The following is a 27,259-nucleotide window of genomic DNA, read 5'->3' as shown; positions in this document are numbered from 1 at the left end:
TTTATAAACATACTAATGAGTCTATTCATGTGTTATAAATGATGAATTTAGTAGGCTTAATTAGAATAGAATAGAATAGAATAGAATAGAATTATACTGTTTCCACTAGATCTGCTAATGTGAATGACTGTGTTCAATAAAGACACAAGAAATGTGATATCCACTATTCTAGATATTTGACTTAAATGGAGAGGACAACACTTTTTTTAAAGCAAGTCATGAGGAGCAGGCCTATAAATTGTGTCTTCTCTCATATCATGACGACATAGCCTACTCGCATTTGTTTACAGATTTGACGTCACTACGTGTGTTTAGTTATTGCTTTCTCTGTTCATTTTTGTAGGCTATAACGCTGTCGCTGAATGAGTATTTTGTATGCATTAAACAGAGCAGAGAGTATGGTAGCGGATATTACATAGGGAGGAGGGGTTCCTCCTCATGTGATTAGTGGGTGTGTGTTGTCTTTCCCCTCATTCAGTGCGACGTTTTATTAAGTTGTAAGATGGCGACGGTGCATCTAAGGATCGGGGACCTAGTGTGGTGAGATAACCTTTAAACACTGTTACACGCCTTCACAGTTGCTACATGAACTTACATTACGTGGGGTAGTGTCGTATTACTTGCCTAACGCTAACGTTTCTCGCCGGTGTTGACCACAGGGAAATAAGTGAAGTGTTCGCGTACTAGGTTAGTTGATGGTCAACCCAAACAAATTGCTAACCAAGCTGACTCAGCCAACAGCTGTCGTTAGCTGTTAGCTAGCGGACAAGCTACAGGAAAGGTTTAGACTTTATATAAGATAGTTTTTTCGGGCACACATTTGTTGTTAGATGGAAGTTTCTGTTCTTCACGACGACGGGTTTATCCGTGAAGCTTTAGTGGAATACTTTTTCTGATATTGTGACATGTAGTGGTTGTGACGAGCTTTGCTAGCACTGTAGCTTAAGCGGATTTCTACTGTATGTGGCTCTGTATCTGCTCGGCTTCCGTGTTAACTGTGGCCGCTCTTTTTTCGCGTTTGTCCTCGTTTAACGTTACTTCCATGTTTTTTTTATTTTATTTTTTAGTTTGGGTCAATTTAACTCGCACGTGCGGCTTATTTATGCCGACTGTAACGTCAAATTCGTCGTCTGTAGTTGTTTCGTAGCATTAGTTTAATGTCGGTGCCATCATTATCATGACAAAATATACCAGAGTGAAAGTGGGGCAGGGTTCTATGTACATTAGGAAAACAAAAATTTGCAATGGCACATTTGTTTCTTTAAAGTGGATAAACTAACCAATTTCAGTCACTTTGCTGAGCAGTTTCCTGTAACATCCTGTAGACGCCTGCTGCGTTGAATATCGTGTTTTAAAGCATGTCCGACTCGATACTGACAAATGGTAACTGCTAAATAGTACACAACAGTAGAAGTGGCTGATACTCCTCAACCAGAGGCCTCTGACAGTCTGGTAATGTGGCAACAGGAAGTGTTAATGTAGAGGACATATAAGCAAATATCAGTAACATGAAAATTAGATCAAGTAGAACTCAGTCAACACCAGTGGATAATGATCATTTAAATACAATTTCAAAACAGCCTCTCACAGCTAACACTGTATCTCCACTGTGTTATGCTAAAGGTGCCAATCCCAGCTGCACAGGATGCTGTATCCACAACAAAACATTGATTGCAACTTTGTAGACCAGATTATTTTCAGTACTTAGTTATATGGATACATTTGGTTCCAAATATGTAGATTTGTCAGCACAAGACACAACACAAGTGTTAACCTATCGTTTCTATTTCAGGGGGAAACTTGGTCGTTACCCACCATGGCCAGGAAAGGTAAGGAGTAAAGACATATCAATAGCTGGTTCAAATATATACTTCTGTTTGTGTGACAAATCTTATGCAAATATTGCACCAACACATTTTTTTTTTTAACGTTACAGGTAGTAAGCCCCCCAAAGGACCTGAAAAAGCCCAGGGGCAAGAAATGCCACTTTGTGAAATTCTTTGGAACTGAAGACCAGTAAGTTTGCAGTGTAAGGTTTCTGATCCGACTGACCTCACAATGCTTTACCAGCGAATATATAAGTGTAATATATTGGGTTTATGTGCGTTTGTCCAGTGCCTGGATCAAAGTAGAACAGCTGAAGCCCTACCATGCTCACAAGGAGGAGATGATCAAGATAAACAAAGGGAAGCGCTTCCAGCAGGCAGTTGATGCGGTGGAGGACTTCCTAAAGAAAGCAAAGGGAAAAGAACAGGTAAGAGGGCCGTCTTCTAGTGGTTGATCCAGCTCCTCTTAATGGATCTTGTTCTAATGAGTTTGTATTTCTTCTCATTGTCTTCTGGGTTGTCTCTAATTTGTGGAATTTTATTCACATGCACCTGAGACATGAATTTCAGGTTATGTCACCACTACTATGTTTTCATTTTAAAACAAAAATAGTCTCCATCCAGAACTCTGACGTCTCCACAGACTTGCACACTGCAAAACTCACACCACATGACCATTTACATACAGCAATAGCTGGACTGGTGTAAACTGAAGGCAGATTGTCTTCTGCCATTGATTAGTTGCAGAAAATACTATGAATTAGGAACAGCAAAGGCAGTTGTGGCATTAAAATACAGACTAACTGAACAACAGCTGCTAGCAAAAGACAACAAGGTCTTTTAGATCATAATACTGTTTCCAGTGCACTGGCTTGACTGGCACTCGCCTTGCAAAGGAAAGAGTGAACACAGACAGAGTTTCCAAACTTCTAGCAGGATATGTCACAACGAAGCAGTGTGTATTCTATTTTTAGGTCACTATCTTTCCAGTGCTAAGAAACAAGTGCTAGTACTAGCCTTGCTAGAAGAAGAAGAAGAAGAGAGGCAGCAAGGAGGAGGCTGTGGGTAACAGCCTTGCTTCTGTTGGCCACATGGTTGTGTTCATCACAACGTGCGGCTGTCAAAATTCAAAGTTCAGCTTGATTGAACTGTGACCACAGCTCTCTTGTAAGCTTGCTGGACAAGTAAGCGATTGAAATACTGGAATTTTAGAGAAGTGCTGTGCTGTGCTGTTCTCTTTCAAAGCATTCCTTCAAACAGTCTGTTGTAGACCCCTCTAATCCGATAGAAAGCGATGGAGCCCTCTCTCTAAAAGCGGGTAATTCAAATTAATTTAGTGAGGTGAATGTCTTAGTCAAAGTGTTTTCACATCATAGATGTTGATAATGTGCGATGGTAGAGAAAGCTGCAATGCAAGACTAATGTTGCAAAAAAAGTAACCACTTAATTTTGATCTATTCATTCATTCATTTTTGCAGTTCTGTTGGCCACCCCAGAAACTGATTAATCACTACCGTATTTTCTGGACTATAAATTGTGCTTTTTGTAGTAGTTTGGCTGGCCATGCGACCTATATTTAGAAGCGACTTATACAGTACTGTGAAAAAGTTTTAGGCATGAAAAATGCTGTTAAAGGGATAGTTCACCCAAAATTCAAATTTCACAGCACTGCATGTCCATATGACGGTTGCGAACGGAGCTCACTTTTCTTCGTCCAAAAAGACACACCAAAAAACATTCAAATACCTCCATAGTGCTCGTCTGTAATGTCCCTCTTGTATTGAAGCCCCAACATGAGAAATTGTTCCGAAAAAATTAAATAAGTATATATTTTAAGCTTGTTTGTAGCACAAGCTCCCAATGGAATTTTCCGCGATTTGCGGAGCCGTGAACTGGGTGTCAATGCAAATAGCGCAAGATTTGGACGGACCAGGAAGAGCAGTGCTACAAACAAGCTTAAAACATATACTTATTTAATTTTTTTCGGAACAATTTCTCATGTTGGGGCTTCAATACAAGAGGGACATTACAGACGAGCACTATGGAGGTATTTGGATGTTTTTTTGGTGTGTCTTTTTGGACGAAGAAAAGTGAGCCCCGTTCTCAACCGTCATATGGACATGCAGTGCTGCACGTAGCCCCGCTGTAACTCAGAGAAGGCACGGAGGACTCTGAAACTTCTCCCAGCCCTTAGTCCACATGAGGGGAAGGAGATAATGAGAGAAATTTGAATTTTGGTGGACCCACATTTATTCACAACAACCCCAAACATTCAGCCAGTGTCATTTAGAACTATCATCAGCATAAAGAAGAACAACAAGTCCTGGAAGTAAAATAAAATAAATAAAAGTGAAATAGTAAATAGTAAAAATAAATGTGACTTATAGACCGGTGCGACTTATATATGTTTTTTTCCTATTCATGATGTATCTTTTGACCCATGGAACTAATACTCCGGTGCAACATATAGTCCGGAAAATACTTATTATTGAATTCTTATATTGAACTGACTCTTCCCAGTAAGTCTGCTCTTCTTGACCCCCATCGTGGAAAATCTCTGGATCTCACAGTAAACATATGTAGGAGCCATCTATTGTACCTGTGTATTTCTGGTGTGCCAGGCTGTATCATGGATGGTCGTGTAGAGCAATGGCAGGGGGAATCAGACCAGCTGATGTTGGTGTGTGATGGGGGTCTCACACTTGGTACACAAAAACTAAGCCAACCATCACATGTCTTATTTGTAGTACCTTTTAACTGAATTCTTGGTCATCCAACAATGAACGGTGCCTGCACATCCACTCATTGAAGTGCACCAGAAACAAGGTCTCCTCTTGTAACCCAGCAGGTTGGCTCAAGTCTTGTTAGCAGAGATGCTGCAGTTGGTTTAGCTGGACACATGAACTCTGTGCAGGTTGCCTGTCCACCAGAAGCAGTGGATTTAGGACTGTGGGAAGCGGCTCCCTCTTTTTTTCAGTCATGTTGACTTCAGAAAAGTATCTAACTGCTCTTGTGATGTTTAAAATTGTCTGTACTGTAATTGTCTTGCCTATACAACATCTATTATATGTCTGTCCGTCCTGGGTGAGGGATCCCTCCTCTGTCTCTCACCCTGAGCTTTCTCCTGTTTTTTTCCTGGGGGTTTTTCCTCCAAGGATGTGAGGGTCTAAGGACAGAGGATGTTGTCATGATGCTGTGTAAAGCCCTTTGACACAAACTGTTTGTAAAAACAGCCTATACAAATAAACTTGTCTTGCCTAAAATGGCTGCACCAAGCAATGGTAGTGTGTGTTTTCTTTTGACAGAACTCGGATGGCAAAGGAGACTCAAAAGGAAAGAAGACACCAAACAAGCCGCTGAAAATCCTGGAGGAGGATGATGAAGATCTCAGTGCGCTGAAGGATCCCTCTGAGAAGGTCAGTTGGTCAGCGCCAAGTTAAAACATTACTTTAATACATCTTAACTCAATGTACAATATTTAAAAGTGACAGGAAAGTTGACAGCAGTGAAGAGATGGAGACCCCAACCCTTTGTTGATTTTTAGATTTTTGATCTTCAAGCTTCTGACCTCAATGCATTGAGCTAGATCAGTGATCATCAACTGGCGGCCCGCGGGCCGAATCCGGCCCGCCGAACCTTCCAATCCGGCCCGCGACTGAGTTCTAAAAGTTTACAAGTATTATTTCTCGGGCTCTGTGCGCCTGTAAGTCAATGCGCTGGGAAACGGAGACACGCTAAACGTGTTTGTGTGTGCCTGTGAGCCCCTGCACTGGGATTAGGAAACGCCGCGGTACCCAAAGCACCGTGCATGAAAGTTTAGGGAGCTGGACTGCAGGGTTTTCCCTCTCTGTCTGCAGAGGCCAGCTGCCTGGGTGAGTTTGGCCGCAGCCTTGGTTAAACCGGGTGTGGGCGGGCCGTTCAGATGTAGCGTCTTTTGCGCACTCAAACCCATTCAGTGTAGATGCGCGCCATGCACCCTCTCAAAACAAAAACGATGCGGTAGCGGCGCGTGTTTGATGCCACTCGGTTGTTTTTTTTTTGTGCACGTCCTGGCGCACAGCTGCACGGAGCTGCTTCTCCCTCCGGTGTTGTGTCCCGGTTCCCCCTCGGCCTGAGTCTCTCCTACTGTTTCCCACTGAGCTCTGTGTGTGGAAAAACCTCTCCTCCGAGATGTACAGTAGAATGTGTATTATAGAAGAGAAATTGTCAGCCTCCTTTCATATTTAGGCTGAAAATCACAGGGCAAGTCAGCAGTGTAAAGCTCCAGCATGTATCTGAAAGTCAGCTGTCAAGATTTTTCATTTTATACCATACCAAACACCAAAGATGTGTATTATGAGCTTACAGGTAAAATAAAATATAAACAACTAAATTATTAGGCAAAAAGGTGAATTTAATTTCAATCTCGGCCTATTTGAATGTCCGGCCCCCAAAGTGTCTGCTGAGAAAGATTCTGGCCCTTCGACAAATATAGTTGATGACCCCTGAGCTAGATGCTCACTGTCTGCAAGGAGGGTCAACTTCATAACACCCAGGGGCCTCATTTATCAAAGAGGGTGTAAAACTGCTACTAAATTTTGACGTACGACGAAAAGCAAAAAATGGCGTAGACCCAAAATATTTACACCCTTTTCAGATCTATCAAACTGTGCGTACGCACAACTGCCCGCAATTTCCATTGATAAATCACACCGGACCCAAGAAAGTGCGGATGTGAACACGCCTCATATCCCGCCTGCTAAACAGCCCCACACAACCATATATGGTCAATGCAAATAAGCACGTGCATATTAAGTAGCCATGTGCACTCTGGAATCGTGTGGAGTGACATCAGTGGAAGACGGTGAAGACAACAGATGGACGGAGAGTGGAGAAAGAAGCGGAATTTCTCTGAAAGCCAGATACACAGTAACACGGCAATATCAGTCAGAAACATCATCTTGCATTGAAAGGCTACAATAAAAACAAAAAAACTCCCAAATCTAAATGAAACAGAGCAGAAAGAAGAATAATTTTAGATTAGGTATGTCACAAATAATTTAAAGCAGGTTTTCCACTACCAGTTACTATTAGGCTACTTTGAAACATTCTTAAACATTGAAGTCCACCAGTCTGTGACTTTTCCTAAAATGATGTTGGGCAGCACCCCCTTTTGTTAAATACAATATAAGCACCCCCGGGGCGGTGCGTGGCGCAATGGGTAGAGCGGCCGCCCCATGTAGAGGCTACAGTCCTCGCCGCAGGCGTCCCCGGTTCGAATCCCGCGTCGGGCAGACCTTTCCTGCGTGTCATTCCCCCTCTCTCTGCCTCCCCATTTCCTGTCTATCTCTACTGTCATCACTATCAAATAAAGGCAAAAAGCCGAAAAATATACTTTAAAAAAAAAAAAAAAGCACCCCCTTTTGTTAAATACAATAAATATTATTCACACAAAAAATATCGATCAACATGTTTTCTCATTTTTTACTTGTAACCACCACCTTCGATCATTGGACGACCAGAGAATTCACCGATTTGCGCTGACATTATTGGGCTTGCTGCGCTGTGTGTGTGCAGTCTGGCTACTTCACACACGCACGTCGCAGAAATTATTTTCCAGACAGACTGGTTGTGGAAGAGGTGTAGTCTACATGCAGGGGAAAAATATCAATATGATATCAAAAGAAAACTAAATTCGTTTTATAAAGCCAGTATTTAGGAGCAAACTAGTGTAAATGCACAGGGGAAAAATCAAAGTCGTTGTGCTTTTCATGTAGTAAGTGCCAACGTCAGCACGTGTGCGGTGGGGGGGGGTTGATAATCACCACCACTACTTCAAACACTGTGTACTCCGCTCCTCTCTCCCTCGCATACTGCAGTTCTCTGACTCAGCAGCGGCGTCGCCAATTCCTCCTGTTCTTCAAAAAGCGTGTAAATGCCGGTACGCCATGGTCAGACTGGTCGTAAATTTCTGCACTTTCTCCCGACAGGTTTTGGTTTGATAGATCCCAAATTAGGCGGAGAAAAGTGCGTGCGCATAAAACGGGGTTAAAGAGCCTGTAAAAAAACGTGTATCCACAATGATAAATGAGGCCCCAGGCATTTGACTGAGGCTGTGACTGTTCACATCTTTTAACTAAGAGGTCAAACATGCATAAGATTCTTTCATGAGTCTGATGCACCAACAATAAAAATAGGCCATGCAAATAAAAAAAAAAAGGTTTTCCTCAAAAGGTTAATAGACAGTGCATCATTTAACCCAAGAGCTGGAGTCAGTGTTGACAACGTGGGCTCAACATGGTGATGGGCAGCTAATGTTCCAATCCTCATAACAACAGGAGCTACTTCATCTCCACTGACCAGGACAGTTGCTATGCCATCTTCATATCTGCAATTCTTAAAAAGTCTTGGTTTGAAAGACTAAAGTTTCCTTAAAATGGCCTTAGTAGCTGATCTCAAATAGAGCTGCTGCAGAGGGGGGTTAATAGACTCTAATATGATGTATGTGGTGACATGAACAAATAAAAAAAAGGGAAATATTAATGAAGTTTTTGCTGATATGCATGTGTATTAACTAGAATTAGTTAAAGCTGCCTCTTGTTGCAGCCCACGTTAATTTATTGCCGAATGGAGTTTTCTTCATGGTCATAATAATAAATGGTGTTCTGTTATAGTTAAGCCTTAGATTTAATTGGATGAATCTTGCAGAACCCAAGTTAAAATTGCAGCACACATAAAAGAAACCTTATACCAAGACTTTGCACTGTAAATGTTCACAGTATGGAAAACCTCCTGGCCATGTGTTAAGTATTTAGTCATGATTCATGATATGTTTTCATCAGAGCTGACTTACAAAACCCAGCTTTACTCAGCTCCCCCTTGTTTTAATGCTGCCTCAGCTTCCACCTGAAGCTGTGGAGCTCATATTGTCAGAATTGGGGATGTGCACGGTTACCCGAGTACTCGAGTACCCGAGTAGGCAATCTGCTAATCGGTTATGAATTATTATCCAGTTAACCTAGGAATAAAAAAAAAAGAGCGCAGTACAGCGTCGGCTCAAACTACATAATCATGTCACGGTTCGGCTTTTCCGTGGTATTAAACAGTTTCGGATCAAGCAACGCGATTTTTTGCTGTTTAAAAGCATTTTTGGATCGAGCCTCAAACTTTCAAACCTTTTTACAAGAATCTGTGGTGGTTCCCTCGGGGTAAACCGTCGGGAGGGAGACGACAGGTGTCATCAAGTCTGTTAGAAAACAGGCTTTCAGCTTTCAAACATTCTGAAACCTTCCCAGTTGTTTCCTGAGACGATGCGAGGCAGAGAAGAGTGTAGGCGCCAAAATGTAGTGTAGACTAATAAATAAGCACAGCTAATGACTGGAAAAAAAAAATTCTCCTCCAAGGCAGCCGGGGCATAAATGCAAAACTCCAGTCTCTACTATTATTATCCACCTGATGTTTTTTCTGACGACGCTGTGAATGGCGCTGTGAATTTTATGCCGCGGCTGCGCTCTGTCCTTCAGACATGATGTCATTCTATTTTTATTAAAGTAATCAGTTACCCAGGTAAGAGCAGGTTGTGCTACTTGGTTAGAAAATGACTGGAAATGGCCATCCTTAGTCAGAATAACAGTCACATGACATCAGTACCATGATAAAAGGGGGTTCTCTGGCATCTCTGTTGGTGTGTATCCATTCAGATCAGGCAGGTGTTGTCCAGGTTTTAGACTGCTGTCTGTCTGAGACTTGTACCTCCATTCAGTGGACGGCTCCTCCGTCAGCGACAGAGAAACGTCTCCCATGACATGGACGTCTGCAAGTTCACCCTTTGATTTAGAAGGTGAATGTGTGTCTCTCTCCTCCTTAAGGACTTAACTGACTCTGACCCCGAGCCATCCATTATTGAGAGGCTGGGTGCTGGACCTGGCTCAGGATTCAAATGGGAAAGCAGTGTAGGTGACCCCCCCCCCACCCCACCCCACTCCCACTCCCACTCCCCATCTCCCACCTCCTCTCCCACCAAGCCTGCCTTGCCTTGCTGTTTTTCTACCTGAACCTTAACCTTTGGCTTTAATCACCACCAACTGCAGACCTTTCCCTTCTGACCTGTTTGGTGCTCACTGTCGACTCCTGAAACTGTGTTTGCCTTGTTCTCTTGAGATGGTCACTAACTCTGTGCGTGGAGCCCAAAAGGAGGCCCGAGGCTTCAGCTGAGTTGACCCAGAAATGTGCAATGTGTTAGCTTCCTGCTTTCCATTAGCAAGCCTGCTCCCGAGGACCAGGGTTGTTGACCACTCGTGAATCAAACGCTTACAAACCGCGGTGTGCTCACCAGAGCTTGTGTTTGTGTGTGTGCAGATAAACTTTACACTGCAAGATGAGAGATGAGTCATTAACTGGTCCTTTTATGTCAGTGGAAACCTTTTTTTTTACAAGAGAAATTGCTGCTGTAGTTAAAGTGCAGCAGTTGTACAGCTCCAAAAACTAATGAAATAATGTGCTGTGGGCCCAAATTTTACATAATCAGGAAGTCTAAATATATTTCTTTGAATGAAATTGGATGATTAAACTGAACCAGTAGAGGTTTGTCAGATAGTGCTGCCCCTCTTCCATTTTCATGGGCTGTTCACATGTAAACAGAGAAGGCACAATTCCTTATTTCAGTTATCATATGCAAAAACATAACCTCATATTTTGCTACTTAAAAATCTAAATCCAGTTTATTTAATCTTGGTTTCAAGGAGAACATTGATCTATGATTTCATGTATTTTGGAGTTGTACCAAGTTTCCACTCACATAGGGAGGAGCAGACAGTGACTGGCTTTGTGGGTTTTACTAATCATTTGATAGAAGTGCACTGTACCTGAAGTTTTAGAATCAGTGCTGTCGGGTTTCAGAAGACTTGCCCTCGGCCCACTCACATTGGTTTTGTTTCCCAAAAGATGACTTGTTTTCACTCTTCTCACCTGATAACTACACACTGTGAAGACAGGTTTTGGCTAGACAGCCAACACTGATCAGTGTGCTACTGGTGGAAATGAATATAAAAAGACCAGACATTCAATTCACACTATAAAGCACACAGCAGTCGTGTCAGTCGGTGCACCTCTGGTTTCTGTTGAAAAGCAAACTGTCGTTCTATGGATGAATTGTGCAGCTGTTCGAACACACACAGGCTCCTCGTTGGTTTGATTAAAGGAGAATTCTGGTCATTTTTTACCCCTAAATCGTTGTCCTGATGGTCACCCAGTGTTGGGGGGGAGCAAAGAACGCGACTAAAATTGATGCAGCCATGGTGTAACTCTGGTTTGCCTGCATCAATTTTAGTCGCAATTTTTGCTCCCCCCAACACTAGGTGACCATCAGGAAAATGATTTAGGGGTCAAAAATGACCGGAATTCTCCTTTAACCTCTCAACGGTTCAGGGCACAACCTTCAGTTGGTGACCTGAACTTGTAGAGGGTTGTGGATCAAGATGGGAGCTCTGATGTGTCGGCACTGTGCAGTCCAAAATGTTTAAGGGTTTCTGCATTTAGTTTTCTGTCCTGTTAACACATCCACCATCTCCAAGAAGAACACTGTCCCACTGAACTCTTCTTCTGTTGCAGCCTGTGAAGGATGACCCACATTTCCACCACTTCCTACTCAGCCAGTCTGAGAAGGTAATGAAGAAGCACTGCTGCACGCTTAATCTGTTCTTCTCAGTGTTCTGTTGTCTATCACGTGTCTGCTTGGTTCAGGTTTGATCTGTTGTATAATATGTAGTTATAAATACTCAAGGCACAAATCACAACATGTTTCCTAAACACTTGGGATCTCAAAATTAAGTTTTACTGAAGACACTGAGACTCTGATGTTATTAGGGATGGAAGTTTGTGGGGAGAAAAAAAAGGTTCGCTGGTCACACACTGCTGTGCTGTCTGTGTGTTAGTTACTGTGATGTTTTAATGTGATAACAATCACAATGTGATGAAATCTCATTCACATTCTAATTTCAAAGTATCACAAGCATTACCATTCCGGACAAATTCAACTCAGGGCTGTATTTTCCTAACATTTTAGGTCTAAAAGAAGGAATCTGAAGATTTTCAGTTTAATTGCTCCTGTTTTGCGGTAGTTGTGGCTGTCCCCGCATCGCCACGGCAGCGATGAATGGGAGCGGATTGAGGTTCTGCTGCTTAGGCTGTTTACATCCCTCAAAGCTGCAATTTTCCACAGACAGCGTCAGATGGCGACTCAGACATGCATCGAGAAGTTTATTTACTTTAAGCAAGTCAAGAGTTGATATTCCTGTGTTTATGACACAAACGGGAGCTTCCGACTGCACGTAAACGCACCGAGCATCAACTTGGATCGCGCGAGACATTGAATTAGATCTAGTTTGACAAACATGTCGGCTTGCTTGAAGTAAACAAACTTCTCGGTGCATGTTTGAGTAGCCATCTGCCTTCTTTTAGACCTGAAATGTTTGGAAAATACAGCCCCGAGTTGAATTTGCTCGGAATTGTTCTTTGAAATAAAACAGATATATGATGATGATGATTCCAAAAAGGTATACCAAACCAACTGACAATCATAACCGTAAAACAAACTGGGCCGAGGATTTAGTGAACCGTTCCACCCCTACATGTGATGAGTACATTGAGTTTATTGTCTCTTGATTGTTTCCTCTCTGTCCACAGCCTGCTTCATCAATGGAGCCCATTAGCAAGCGCTTGAAGATCGTTGAAGAGGTAAAGTAACTGACTGTCCACTTGGAGACAGTACACTTAGAGAAGTAACTGGTCAAAATGTCCAGACTTAAATTATTTTACATGAATACAAATCTTTTTGCATGATCTGTAGTGTAGAGTTTAATCACATTTTCGAAGCATATTTTGTTCCTCACATTATGTATGTTCATGTTGCCAATCTGGGTATGACTTTGTTTCCTTGATGATGATGTCGACTTTGTTTTTGATTGTGCAGGACACAGGGTCAACATCTATCCAGGCAGCAGACAGCACAGCCATCAATGGCAGCATCACACCCACAGATAAAAGGTATTAAGACATCCTCACTGCAGCAGCGTTGAACATCATCATCACAATGACTGTGGACATTTTACTGGATCATACATATCGTACAGTAGAGTAGACTGTTTTTACTGATTCATCAACTCCGCAGAGTTTCACTGAGTACTTTATTAGGAAGAGCACATCAACACTTTAGTTTGTCAGATCCTCATATCACGAATATCAAAACCTGGCCTCATTATTTTATGGATGTGAAAGTGAATATGTCCTGGGCTGCAATATAGGACCAAATGCTCTACTGACATCCACTGTCATGGTCTGATAAATCTCAATGCAGTTTAATGTTTACTGTTTCAAATGGATAAAACCTGATGTCACTGGAAGAGCTGTGTGCAGATGCAAATGTTTAAGTTTATTTTAATAATTTTTTTTACAATACAAATGACACGCTAACATTTAAATTCCTACCAGTTCAGTGTTACTCTAGGTAAATGGGCCAGTATCTGATTTACCTTTACTTTGACACACATCTGCCGATACGGTTCCATCATAATCTTTTTCGGAAAGTGACGTATTTAGGAATCTTTACGATCAATTAATTGTGAAAACTAGTAATCGTTACATCCCTTGTGTGTATATTAATTATGTATTTTTTTCAATTCATTGTGTGTTTGCTTGTGTTTTGATCTGTGTGTTCTCCGTTGACTTTATCTTCCAGGATAGGCTTCCTGGGTCTGGGGCTGATGGGTAGTGGTATCGTTTCTAACCTGCTGAAAATGGGTCACGTCGTCACGGTGTGGAATCGCACAGCAGAAAAGGTACGTAACGCAACACATGGTCACTGTCAAACAAGGAACTGACAATACACCTAACTACAGCAACCTCTGCTTCAAATGTCATTTCATATGTCACCCAGTGGTGTGGTAGTACCATCTCACACTGTATCCCCTTGAACAACTCTGTTTACAAAGCCCCAAATAGTTTACTGTGGACATCCAGCCACAACCGAACTCAAAGGAGGCAGATTGTCCCCTCCACAGACCACTCTTTCCATCCTCATTTCCATTGTATGGCTTCTTTTTTTAAAATTTATTTTTCTTTTTTCTTTCTCATTAATTTTTTTTTTCTTTTTCTTTTCATTCTTTTTCTTTCATTTTAAGGAAAAATGACACAAATAATCAGGTGGCAGTAACATACAACCCATCAACATCACAAACATAAGGGAGGACAGAAAAACAGAAACAAACAGGACTAAAAAAGCTAAAAGCAAGTTGTAACAAGACAATATAAAGCAACAGGAAAGTATCCAACTAAAAATACAAAAAATAAATAAAATAAAAAATTGTATACACTTTATTTATAAAGCACCTTTCAAAAACAAGTTACAAGGTGCTGTACTACAACAACAACAGAAATAAAACCACCAAGAGAAATAAAATAGAACCATGCCTGTCTCCACTTATCTTGCCATAACACAGGGAGTGGCCCCTGTGTGTTCTAAACAAAGAAAACTAGACCTTTGAGCCCATAAAAAAACCATAGACCACAAGCCTCAGTCCAGTCAACATTCGTACATTCACATTACGTTAACCGTCTTAGTCCACTTTTACAGTTCACTACACATTGTCAACATGTAATGACTGGTGGCACCGCTTATTTTAAATCACAGCCGGCCACGTGGCTTTTTTCAGGCCTTGCAATCAGACGGCATGCTGTGGATTGGCTTGGAAAATAGGGAATGAAAGGCCGGCTGCAAACAGGGAAAGACCAGCTCCAACACAGGTGGCAGGTGTTTGGTCATCTAGAGTAGCCTGAAGTGTAATCGGCACCAATCTGACTGTTGAAGACTGTCTCTAGAGTCTGTGACCTCTGCTGCTACAGAGAGCTGGTACATGTGGCTTCCATGCAGGGGCTTAGTGTATCACGTTTTCCAGTGATCTACTACTCACATTTGGTGGTAATGATGTTGCAATGAAATAACAAAGGCAAAAAGAACGAGGCTATTTGCTAAATAAACTTGGATTTTGGCAATCCGGAATTTATAACGTCTTACAGATCGACTAATATCAACTTGTGTGTTCCAGTGTGACCTGTTCATCCAGGAGGGGGCCAGGTTAGGCCGCACTCCTGCAGAAGTAGCTTCCATGTGTGACATCACTTTTTCCTGTGTCTCGGACCCAAAGGCTGCCAGGGATGTGAGTATCACACTGTCTCATCTACAGTAAACAACCTCCTGCTCCTGTGTTAATCAGAGGTTCACAGGTAAAAACTCCTTCATGTCTTTGTGTCAGGTGGTGCTGGGACCCAGTGGAGTGCTGCAGGGAATCAGGCCAGGAAAATGCTACATAGAGATGTCAACTGTAGACCCAGAGACTATCACAGAACTCTCACAGGTATGCAGCAGTGTGCACACAAACACACACACTACTCTCGAACTGTTCTCTTTTAAAAAAAATCCATCCATCCATCCATTTTCATCCGCTTGATCCGGAGTCGGGTCGCGGGGGCAGCAGTCGGAGCAGGGATCCCCAGACTTCCCTCTCCCCGGACACTTCCTCCAGCTCTTCCGGGGGGACCCCAAGGCGTTCCCAGGCCAGCCGAGTGACGTAGTCACTCCAGCATGTCCTGGGTCTTCCTCGGGGCCTCCTCCCGGTGGGACATGCCCGGAACACCTCACGAGGGAGGCGTCCAGGGGGCATCCTATACAGGTGCCCGAGCCACCTCAGCTGGCTCCTCTCGATGTGGAGGAGCAGCGGCTCTACTCCGAGCTCCTCCCGGGTGACAGAGCTCCTCACCCTATCTCTAAGGGAGCGCCCCGCCACCCTGCGGAGGAAACTCATTTCGGCCGCTTGTATCCGGGATCCCGTTCTTTCGGTCATGACCCAGAGTTCATGACCATAGGTGAGGGTGGGAACGTAGATCGACCGGTAAATCGAGAGCTTTGCCTTTCGGCTCAGCTCCTTCTTCACCACGACGGACCGATACAGTGACCGCATTACTGCGGCCGCCGCACCGATCCGCCTGTCGATCTCGCGCTCCGTTCTCCCCTCACTCGTGAACAAGACCCCAAGATACTTAAACTCCTCCACCTGAGGCAGGAACTCTCCCCCGACCTGGAGGGTGCAAGCCACCTTTTTCCGGTCGAGAACCATGGCCTCGGACTTAGAGGTGCTGATTCTCATCCCAGCTGCTTCACACTCGGCTGCAAACTGCCCCAGTGCATGCTGAAGGTCCTGGCTCGAGGGAGCCAACAAGACCACATCATCTGCAAAAAGCAGAGATGAAATCAAGTGGCTCCCGAACCGTACCCCCTCCGGCCCTTGGCTGCGCCTAGAAATTCTGTCCATATAAATAATGAACAGAACCGGTGACAAAGGGCAGCCCTGCCGGAGTCCAACACGCACCGGGAACAGGTCTGACTTACTGCCGGCAATGCGAACCAAGCTCCTGCTCCGGTCATACAGGGACCGTACAGCCCTCAGCAGAGGGCCTCCGACCCCATACTCTCGAAGCACCTCCCACAGGATGCCACGTGGGACACGGTCGAAAGCCTTCTCCAAGTCCACAAAACACATGTGGACTGGTTGGGCAAACTCCCATGCACCCTCGAGCACCCTGCGGAGGGTGTAGAGCTGGTCCAGCGTTCCACGGCCAGGACGAAAACCGCATTGTTCCTCCTGAATCCGAGGTTCGACTATCGGCCGAATTCTCCTCTCCAGCACCCTGGAATAGACTTTCCCCGGGAGGCTGAGGAGTGTGATCCCCCGGTAGTTGGAACACACCCTCCGGTCCCCCTTTTTGAAGAGAGGGACCACCACCCCGGTCTGCCAGTCCAGAGGCACTGTCCCCGACTGCCACGCGATGCTGCAGAGGCGTGTCAGCCACGACAGCCCCGCAACATCCAGAGACTTGAGGTACTCAGGGCGGATCTCATCCACCCCCGGTGCCTTGCCACTGAGGAGCTTCCGGACTACCTCAGTGACTTCAGCTTGAGTGATGAATGAATCAACCTCTGAATCCTCAGCCTCTGCTTCCTCGACGGAAGGCGTGTCAGTGGGATTGAGGAGATCCTCGAAGTATTCCTTCCACCGTCCGACGATATCCCCAGTCGAGGTCAACAGCTCCCCTCCTCCACTGTAAACAGTGTTGGCGGAGCACTGCTTCCCCCTCCTGAGGCGTCGGACGGTTTGCCAGAATTTCCTCGAGGCCGACCGGTAGTCCTCCTCCATGGCCTCCCCGAACTTTTCCCAGACCCGAGTTTTTGCTTCCGTGACCGCCCGGGCTGCCGTCCGCTTGGCCTGCCGGTACCCGTCAGCTGCCTCGGGAGTCCCCCGAGCTAGCCAGGCTCGGTAGGACTCCTTCTTCAGCTTGACGGCATCCCTTACTTCTGGTGTCCACCACCGGGTTCGGGGATTACCGCCACGACAAGCACCGGAGACCTTACGGCCACAGCTCCGGACGGCCGCGTCAACAATGGAAGTGGAGAACATGGTCCATTCAGACTCAATGTCTCCGGCCTCCCTCGGAATCCGGTCAAAGCTCTCCCGGAGGTGGGAGTTGAAGACCTCCCTGACAGGGGATTCTGCCAGACGTTCCCAGCAGACCCTCACGATACGCTTGGGTCTGCCAAGTCTGACCAGCTTCCTCCCCTGCCAGCGGATCCAACTCACCACCAGATGGTGATCAGTTGACAGCTCAGCCCCTCTCTTCACCCGAGTGTCCAAGACATACGGCCGGAGATCAGATGACACGACTACAAAGTCGATCATTGACCTCCGGCCTAGGGTGTCCTGGTGCCACGTGCACTGATGGACACCCTTATGCCTGAACATGGTGTTCGTTATGGACAAACTGTGGCTAGCACAGAAGTCCAATAACAAAACACCGCTCGGGTTCAGATCGGGGAGGCCGTTCCTCCCAATCACACCTCTCCAGGTAACACTGTCGCTGCCCACGTGAGCGTTGAAGTCCCCCAGCAGAACGATGGAGTCCCCGGTTGGAGCACTTTCCAGCACCCCTCCCAGGGCCTCCAGGAAGGCCGGGTACTCTGCACTGCCGTTCGGCCCGTAGGCCGAGACAACCATGAGAGACCTATCCCCGACCCGAAGGCGTAGGGAAACGACCCTCTCGTTCAGTGGGGAGAACTCCAACACATGTCGGCTGAGCTGGGGGGCTATGAGCAAGCCCACACCAGCTCGCCGCCTCTCACCATGGGCAACTCCAGAGTGGAAGAGAGTCCAGCCTCTCTCAAGGAGTTGGGTTCCAGAGCCCAGGCTGTGCGTGGAGGTGAGCCCGACTATCTCTAGTCGATACCTCTCAGCCTCCCGCACGAGCTCAGGCTCTTTCCCCCCCAGCGAGGTGACATTCCATGTCCCTAAAGCAGGGCTCGACAGTGCGACAGTTTTGCTCGCATTTGCGAGTTGATAATAGCCCGTGCGAATAAAAAATTGCATTCAGTCGCATCAGTGCGACTCAGACAGAAACTGCATGCACCGCTTTGCATGCTGTTCAACGTGAGCAGTATCCCCCCCGCCCCGCCCCCCCCTGCCTGTTTGGTGATTTTGGCCGCCGCATTGATTAAAGCTTGTGTACATCGGGGCCGTTCAGATGTAACGTCTTTTCCGCACATTACTTTCAAGGTAGACGCGCGTCATGCACGCCAAGGCGACACCGTAGCAGCGCACATTCGGTGCGAAGCGCTTTTTTTCCGTGCACGTTCGACCTGCTTCTCCCTCCGGTTCACGGTCTCGGGCTGTCTCTCCCCTACTGTTTCACACGGAGCTCTGCCCCAGGTGAAGGAAGCCCTTAGGTGGTACGTGGCCTCCGAGGCTACCACGGAGCTATCAAAAAAAAAAAACGCTTGTCGCGGTGAGAACAGCTGACATGTGGTCACAGTCTCACAGTGCAACATTCATATAAACTTCAACCTCAAAGCTCCCTGTCTGACCTGTCCCTGAACATCACACAGGGGCAACATGGAGCCGTTTGTGTGACAGGTTGTTGAGGAAAAATGTTTGGTGTTTTTACTGTTCTCAAATGTAAAAATGGGTCATGTTGGACCCTCAGCATTATTTAAGGCTTAAACAGCCTGCTACAACATTTTTCATTGTGCTCCTAAAAAATCTTAGTGTAGAGCCCTGTATGTAATGTTCAGCTTTTTATACTGAGGGAAATATAGGTTCACTGCTCATCAATACCCCCACCCCTGGGCCACATGCACACACATACAGCGTAAAACTAAAAACTAATATTGGTTGTAATAAATATTCTATTTTCTCACACATATTTGCATTGTTTGTCTTTCCTGATTTTTGTTAAGGCAAAGAGCCAGTTAAAACATTAAAAATTAGTCTACAGGGTTAGGATTATAGGCTAAATCTACTTTATTTGTTTGAAAATGATATTTTCACCAAAACTACAAAATTTTTATTGTGCTACTAAAAAATGTTGTGTGCTACTAAATTTTTCAGCATGGTAGCACAGTGCTACTTGGAAAAAAGCTTAGCGTCAAGCCCTGCCCTAAAGCCAGAGTCGTTGTCCGGGGATTGGGTCGCCGGGGCCCCCGCCCACGGCTGCCACCCAAAACACACGGCACCGACCCCTCATGGTCCTTCCTGCGGGTGGTGGGCCTACTGGAAGGCGGGCCCACGTCGCTCCTTCGGGCTGGGCCCGGCCGGGTCCCGTGGGCGGAGACCCGGCCACCAGGCGCTCGCCTGCGAGCCCCAACCCCAGGCCTGGCTCCAGGGTGGGGCCCCGGTGACGCCGATCCGGGCGACGTGAACGTCCTTGGTATTTTGTCACTCATGGGGGGGTTTTGGAACCGCTCTTAGTCTGACCCGTCACCTAGGACCTGTTTGCCTTGGGAGACCCTACCAGGGGCATTAAGCCCCGGACAACATAGCTCCCAGGATCATTCGGGTGCTCAAACCCCTCCACCACGGTAAGGTGGCGGTTCAAGGAGGAGGTAAGGTGGCGGTTTTTAAAAAAAAAAAATATTTTATTTAATATTTTTATTTTTTAAGTTTTCAGTTATGCAAAAACAGTACAACTCATTCCCACAGGCAAAAGTAGTACAAATAATAAAGACAAACAAATAAATAATAATAATAATGAGAAGAAAATAAAATAATTTAAGAAAATAAAATAAATACAAAAAAAGAGGGAAATGTATTACATTGTGACACATGTGTCACAGCCTTACAGAGAGTGTTAGGGGTAATGTTTCTATATACTCAATAAAAGGTTGCCAGCTCTTTAAAAAGGTGTCATATCTATTTCTCATGACATACAATCCTGAACAAAATCTTAAGACTGAGGGAAAAATTACAAGAATTCACATTTTGCACTGGTGGATCATAACCAGGTTGTAAGTTGTGCTTCAAAGTGCAAAAAGAAGAAATTGGAGCAAGAGACAAAAAACAAAGAGTTGGCAATTTATTGAAAACTGCATTTTAACTCTAACAGGCTGCTCATCAGCTGAAGTTTTAAGACCAAAGCCCCCAAAAAACAAAGAACAGAATTAAAAGTGCCAATAAAGGAATCAGTAGTGAGTAACCCCACCATTCTTGTTGATCACTTAAAAAATGTGTTCAGGCATGCTTGATGCAAGTGTTTGCAGGAGGCTGCTGGGAACATTGCTCCATGCGGTGAAGATAGCTTCACAAAGTGCATCCATGGTCTGGAAACTTCCCTTGCCATTCATTCATCCCCAAACATTCTCAATGGGATTTAGATCAGGGGAACAAGCAGGATGGACCCAAATGAAGGCCCTAAAGCCCCTGACACACCGCCACGACGCTTCCCGCGGCGTCCCGACGCCGACGGCTTTGGCCGACGAGTCTGTCGCCTCTCGTCGGGAGAAAGGAAAAAGTGAAACACACCGCCCAGACTGCCGACCAGAGAGACTGAGTGGCGAGGACTCCCCCATAGAAATACAGACCAATACAGACCAGAGGCAGCTCTGCTCACTGTTCATTCAAACAAACTAATGCCACTGCCACAGTTAATTTCATCAATGAGACAACATTAATCTCCCCAAAACAATTTAACCAGCCACGTTTTAACAGCGCTAAAGCCGAAATTAAAACAGTTTTTAGCAGTTTACTGCTGTGGCTCGGTTGTCGCGAATTGGCGATAGCCGATGCTAATTTCTGTTAGCCCGTCTATGGCGTTTTACATTACACGTTAGCATGAAGCTAGCGGGCTTTATATGCTTAGTTGTGAGCTGTGTGTGTTTTGAACGTTGTTTCAAACTATGTGGGTTTGATTGAACATCTTTGATGTTTAAATATATATTGCCGCTTGATATATTGCTTTACTCCTCTTTTTATTTTGTATACCATTTTTACTGTAGGACAGGCTATGACACCGCTTGTTTACTGTGGTCACTTCCGTCCCTCCCACACACCGCGCTGATTCGCTTAGGGCACCGCCAATCAGAATCGCCATAGCTAGCACACAGCCAATCAGAGTACCCGACGAGTCTACTCTCCCGACGGCCGACGAGTCCCGACTGAGCATGTTCAATCGGCCCCGACGAGATCCGACAAGAGCTGAGGCTCCCCGACGGAGAGGAACACACCAAACAGACGAGCTCCCGACGCCGTCCGACGAGGCCCGACGCCCGACGGTCGGCTCGGTGTGTCCCTGGCTTAACTGATGCTGACTGCAGCCCACTAACCATAAGATGGTGTCTGTGAGAGAAGGGCTTAAACTTCTGATCAGCTGATGAGCAGCCTGTTTGAGTTAAAATGCAGTTTTCAATAAATTGCCAACTCTCTGTTTTTTTGTCTCTTGCTCCAGTTTCTTCTTTTTGCACTTTGAAGCACAACTTACAACCTGGTTATGATCCACCAGTGCAAAATGTGAATTCTTGTAATTTTTCCCCTCGGTCTTAAGATTTTGTTCAGCAGTGTATGTGATCTTCTCGAAGGGTAAACAGGTCATCATTTCTGATCCATTTCGATATAGAGAGGGAGGAATGTGACTTCCAGGTTAATGGGATGCATTTTCTGGAAACAGTAAAGCTATGTCAATAAACTCTGATTTAACTCTTGATCTATTCTGGATACAATGTTATAATAGTATGAATGTTGTAAATTGTTTATTTAATTGCCAGGTGATCACGTCGCGGGGCGGCCGCTTCCTGGAGGCTCCTGTGGCGGGAAGCCAGCAGCTCTCCAACGATGGAATGCTGGTCATCCTGGCAGCTGGAGACCGAACCGTCTATGAGGACTGCAGCAGCTGCTTCCAGGCCATGGGCAAGACCTCCTTCTTCCTGGGTATGTAAATCTCATTATAGTAGTAGCACAAATCTAACAGTCCATGTCCATCAGGCTTCATTGCTGATGGGGCTACATTACTCTAGATCACACGAGAATCACTAAGACTTCTCCCTCATAATACACATTTCTAATAAATACATGCATTCATCAGATACAGTGTGATGTAGAGCTGGTTTTGGACAACACAAAGGAAAGGCTCCTGTTTTTATGCTTCATAAAGTTAAGTGTTTAAACAGTGGAACATAAAAACCATCAACATCAGCCTCTTGTTTTACATGACCTTTTGTGATCATTTGTCATTTGTCCTTGTACAACTTCTCATGTTGTCATTCACTGGGTTTATTTTCCTTCCTGCCGTTCCCCTCTGATCTGTATCACATACTGCCACATTGTTAGCAAAACCGCTGATGCGCGTTGCCTTCAGGGACAGTTTTTCATCAAGTCGTCTCTGTATTTACCTCGAAAACAACTCTGTCTCGCAACGTTCCATTATTATCTCATAGCGTGGTGAATGTGCAGGTCACAACTTGTCCACCAGAGCGTTTTGGAGTTTTTGGATTGCGTATTTGATGAGTTTGATGAGGGAAACCAAGGAATCCCATGAGCCTCAGTAGCGTAGCTCTGAGCAGCTCGCCACTCCGCTCGGCTGTTCTAAAAACAGCTTGCACAAATAAAGGTAACGAACCTACTGCTATGACTGTAGCAATTATGGTAATGGGCCAATTTGCCAAAATGTTGAACTATCCCTTTAAGAAACGTATCATCAACAAGGACAAACCATCCTGGTTCTAAGAAAAAATGGCAGGTTTGTTCCATTTTTGACATATTGTGTTGAATGGATAGGGACAGCTGAGATACAGGGAAACGTAACCTTGGTTTCTCCCAGGTGTATATCACACACATTGGAACACCCTTCATCTCTTTGTCACACTCCTGTCTATCAAACACAGAACACACCTCTCATAACAATGATCCTTTGAAAGCTGAGATTCTCTAAACAGTCTCTTGCCTAAACTGTTGTATCAGCTTTGGTAGTCTGAAAGGCCTAAAATCATGTTGTTTGGTGCAGAGACAGAATATCCCACAAAACTGCTTAAAGGGACAACAAGGAGTTTTGGAAAGTGAAGTGTTTTCACACTACATTTCCCATGAGCCTCTGCGCGCGTGGTGAAATTCTTGGATCGGCACTAAGATGGACGAAAGCGAAAACATATGCCAAGACTGTTTTCATTGATCAAGAATGAAAGTCGGAGGTTGGAAGACGATCAGATACCGCTTTAGTTCTGACCAAAACGGCGATTCGGCGGTGTTATTCCCATGACCCGCCGGGCAGCATCCGTCAAACTAGGAAATGCTGGGAGACTCCACCACTAAATAATAATAACTATAAAGACAGAAATTTATCGAAAATGGGTCCATTTACAAGTGTGGGTAACGTAGATTCATCCACATTAATATGAGACTCTTTTATAACCAAAAAAACTCCTTATTGTCCCTTTTTAAGACTGATTGAATTTTGTAATATGGGTTAGTTGGAAACCGCTGTTGGTGCAATGTGACCAGAGTGAATGATGAGTTGAGACACAACAACCTGTGTCCTTGATATCAGATCCAACTGTCTCACCTCTGGTTTCTGGCTTTTCATTTGTTGCGCTTAACAAGCCAGACGTTGCACTGAACAACGACATGAACAACTTTACAACAGACTGTTGCATCGTTGTTGTTTTCTGTTTGTATGAAAATGTGTGTTTGTGTGTTATTAGGTGAAGCAGGGAATGCAGCAAGGATGATGCTGATCCTCAACATGGTGCAGGGCAGCTTCATGGCCACCATTGCAGAGGGGCTGACCCTGGCCCAGGCCACTGGCCAATCACAGCAGACCTTCTTGGACATCCTCTGTCAGGGCCAGATGGCCAGCACCTTTGTGGACCAGAAATGCCAAAGTAAGCCATTTGTCCATGAATGACCTACACCTTACATGATGGTTACACTTCATTCTTTCAAATAGAATCTGTCCGTACATTTTCAACTGCGTAATTCAGTGTTGAGTTGGGAGTTAAAGGACAATTCCGGGCAAATTCAACTCAGGGTTGTATTTTTCTAACATTTTAGGTCTAAAAGAAAGAATCTGAAGATTTTCAATTTAATTGCTCCTGTTTTGCGGTAGCTGTGTCTGTCCCCGCATCACCATGGCAGCGACGAATGGGAACGGATTGAAGTTCCGCTGCTTAGGCTGTCTACATCCCCTACAACCCCAGCCTGAAGATAATGGACAACATTTTGTGAATGTGCACTGATGAAACCTTCCTTCTCTTTTCTTCTAGATATTTTGCAGGGCAACTTTAAGCCAGACTACTATTTGAAACATATTCAGAAGGATCTGAGGCTAGCCATCTCCATGGGCGACATGGCCAACCATCCAACCCCAATGGCTGCAGCTGCCAATGAGGTACCACTGTGTGCTTTTATTTCTTCATGTTTTCTGGTGTACACTGAAGCCAGCTGATGCTGTACAAGCACTAGGATCAATGCAAATGAGACACATATTAATATACTAATTAAAGGGGGATTGCCGTTTTTTTTTACAATCTGGAGGTTAGTAGATCAACCTACAGACCCCAGATGTTGATAACAGCTAACCCCGGACTCAGAGGGGAATAGCACTAGCGTATCATAACAAAATATTGGTGAAATGAACGAGTTTCGCGGCAGATAATGTGTTATTTAGAGGCTGCATTCTGATGCCCTGTAGACTCACATTATATGGATATACGTGGCTCTTGGCTGGAGCTAATTTCGTCGGAACAACTTGTAATGACACCAAAGTTATCTGGGTGAGTACCGTAAATGATCGTATTTGGTGCTAGAAATAAGGTCCAGATTGTAAAAAACGGCAATTCCCCTTTTGTATGTTATGTAATCTAGCAACATTTAGCTTCAGTAGAATTATTATCACGTCTGTTAAGATGAGATAAAGACAAGACAGCGCCCTATAAGCACCCAGAGGATTCATTCAAAACATTCAGAAATGAGAGTGTAAAATGCTGAACACTTCTCACCCTCAAGTGTTGGCTATGAAGTAGAAGAGGAAAGGACACAAACCACACTTCTGTGTTTTTTGTTTTTTTCAAAGACTGGATTTGTTGATTCCATTAAATTGTTGACAGTCTGATTTTAAAATGTTGTAGCACCACCATCACAGAACATGTGACTATTATTATAAAAACCTCTATGTAAATGACCTTATCACTGCTCCTTTGGCTCACCCTGTGGAGAAAAAATACTTGAGGATAAATAGCAGTATGAACTAAAGCATTAGAGGAAACTCATCACAGGAGCCATTACTATAAGGTTACTTGGCAGTGGTACGGCCAGCTAAAGACTGGATCATCAAATCCAACAAGTATCTTTCTCCTTTTTACCAAAATATGAACAGATGCTGAATTAACCAAAGGAGAGAAGCAAGAATCTTGAAAACTGAAACTTTTTTTCTTTTTGTCTGTCCCTGTGCAGGTTTACAAGAGGGCTAAGGCACTGGACCAGTCAGACAATGATATTTCTGCAGTCTACAGAGCCTACATTCACTAGACAGGGGTGTGACCTATCTTCTGGACCACACAGTCTTTAATCCATTCTTATTTCTCCCTCATTTACTGGTTTTTATTTTTAAATTCTAGTTGTTTTACTTTATTTGTCTGCAGCGCCAGCTGTTACTTTCCCACACGTTGCAGGATGCATTTCCTTTTTTAGAGGCAACAACCTTGACCATTGTACTGACTTCACCGGGGAAATGTATGCTGTGAGGGCCCTGACATGCTGCCTGTGTTTCATGTGCATGACAGTCACAGCTCGTCCTGCTGTCCATTTGAACACCTCACAACCTGTGAGATCCACATCTGCAGAACCCACATCTGTAGTATTCTTCATGCATGATGTGAACCAGTGCAGACAGACAGGAAAAAGGCCTCTTGATTTACATATTGTCATATTGACACCATACAAGTAACATTGCATAAAAGTGACATGTTTCATTATGGTATCAGCGTCTAGGCTGCATGTCACAGACATAGAAAGGACACAGTATTATTTTCTTAACTGTTTTAGGAACAGCATGTGCAGACAGCAGAGATCGAATGGAGAGCAGTATTTTAGTATTTTTTCCCACAAACACTCTGTCTTCTGCTGTGAATGAGGTCAGTAAAGGTTTAGAACAAAGAAGAATTAGTCGGTCAATTACTGGTGGCGGCAGCAGCAGACATTCTGGCGGTGTGGACTCAGTTCAGAGCGGTGGCTGTCATGCAGGCAAAAACACAGGCACCGCGTCCCAGGCACAAGATCTCCAGACGAGGTTACAGCTCTGCACTGCTGCAGTTTCTGACAAGTCAAAAGAAGAGTAGAAAGTAAAGCGTGGTGTCTGTGAGGATGTCACATCCAGTGCTGCTCTCAGCAGCACGGCACGTGACTATGAATTGCTGTCAGGTTTTGTGAATGCAAAAATCCGCAAGATTTTTTTTGTTGATGTTCAAATGAAGAGTTTATTTAATTGAGTGTGATATTTGCTTTTCTTAGATATCTTAAATGTCCAGAATTCCATGAGAGAAAACACCAAGAACATGCAACTGCATTGCCTTAATATTGTAACCCCTCGTCCTTCGATGATAGATGTATTTATTTATGTTTCTTTCCAGGGTCTTCTTGGTGCAGTTTGTTCATGGCTCGTTTCTGTATTTGGCGATGACGATGATGATGATGATGATGATGATGATGATGATGATGATTATGACGATGATGATGCTTTTACGTTGGTGTTGATGATCTTTCTTGAACAGGTTAAGGACAGAGCAACAGATGTGTTGAGGCCTTAAAATGCAGTAACAAATGATGTTTCTCATCAAGACTTGAGATTTCCACATTTAAAAACCCCTCATTCTTTTATTTGGAAGAGTTCTCATTTCTACTGTGTTTTTCTTTTTTTAATATATTAACCTGCAACTAGATGAATCCACTGTTTGAGTTGCATTTTAACTGTAATTCATATTTATGCCCCAGTGTCATGTTTTATTTTTTTTCTGGTCAGTTCTAAAAACTTGTGGCAGAGTTTTGAGGCCAAGTTTAGACCCTTGTATAAAACACACAATTAAAATCCAAACTTAA

The 27,259-nt window shown here is 44.4% G+C and overlaps 1 protein-coding gene across 3 annotated transcripts; it reads left to right on the top strand.

Annotated features, from left to right (window-relative positions):
• The first annotated feature begins 396 nt into the window (after positions 1-396).
• Positions 397-27,259, top strand: glyr1 (glyoxylate reductase 1 homolog (Arabidopsis)). 3 transcript variants are annotated; one of them, XM_085785119.1, is made up of 16 exons: positions 397-540; positions 1,793-1,829; positions 1,937-2,016; positions 2,116-2,254; positions 5,132-5,242; positions 9,674-9,757; positions 11,415-11,468; positions 12,489-12,539; positions 12,775-12,848; positions 13,540-13,639; positions 14,906-15,016; positions 15,113-15,214; positions 21,940-22,102; positions 23,869-24,048; positions 24,430-24,554; positions 25,619-27,259. In XM_085785119.1, exons 1-16 carry the CDS (start codon positions 503-505, stop codon positions 25,691-25,693), a joined length of 1,524 nt encoding a protein of 507 aa, XP_085641245.1. In that variant the 5' UTR covers positions 397-502; the 3' UTR covers positions 25,694-27,259. The 3 variants fall into 3 exon arrangements, with proteins under 3 accessions (XP_085641245.1, XP_085641246.1, XP_085641248.1); XM_085785120.1 differs by lacking the exon at positions 9,674-9,757; XM_085785122.1 differs by lacking the exons at positions 9,674-9,757; positions 11,415-11,468.

The sequence above is a fragment of the Trachurus japonicus genome, chromosome 8, assembly GCF_045865225.1.
Source record: "Trachurus japonicus isolate A0001 chromosome 8, Traja_1.0".
Taxonomy (NCBI): domain Eukaryota; kingdom Metazoa; phylum Chordata; class Actinopteri; order Carangiformes; family Carangidae; genus Trachurus; species Trachurus japonicus.
Note: the sequence above shows the minus strand (reverse complement) of the source record. Positions and strands in the feature narration are given on the sequence as shown.

Excerpts from the sequence above, each read along its gene's own strand:
- glyr1 (XM_085785119.1), top strand. The coding sequence starts at position 503 with ATGGCGACGGTGCATCTAAGGATCGGGGACCTAGTGTG. Across the intron at positions 2,255-5,131 it reads AAGCAAAGGGAAAAGAACAG|AACTCGGATGGCAAAGGAGA; the intron begins GTAAGAGGGCCG and ends TTCTTTTGACAG. Across the intron at positions 24,555-25,618 it reads TGGCTGCAGCTGCCAATGAG|GTTTACAAGAGGGCTAAGGC; the intron begins GTACCACTGTGT and ends GTCCCTGTGCAG.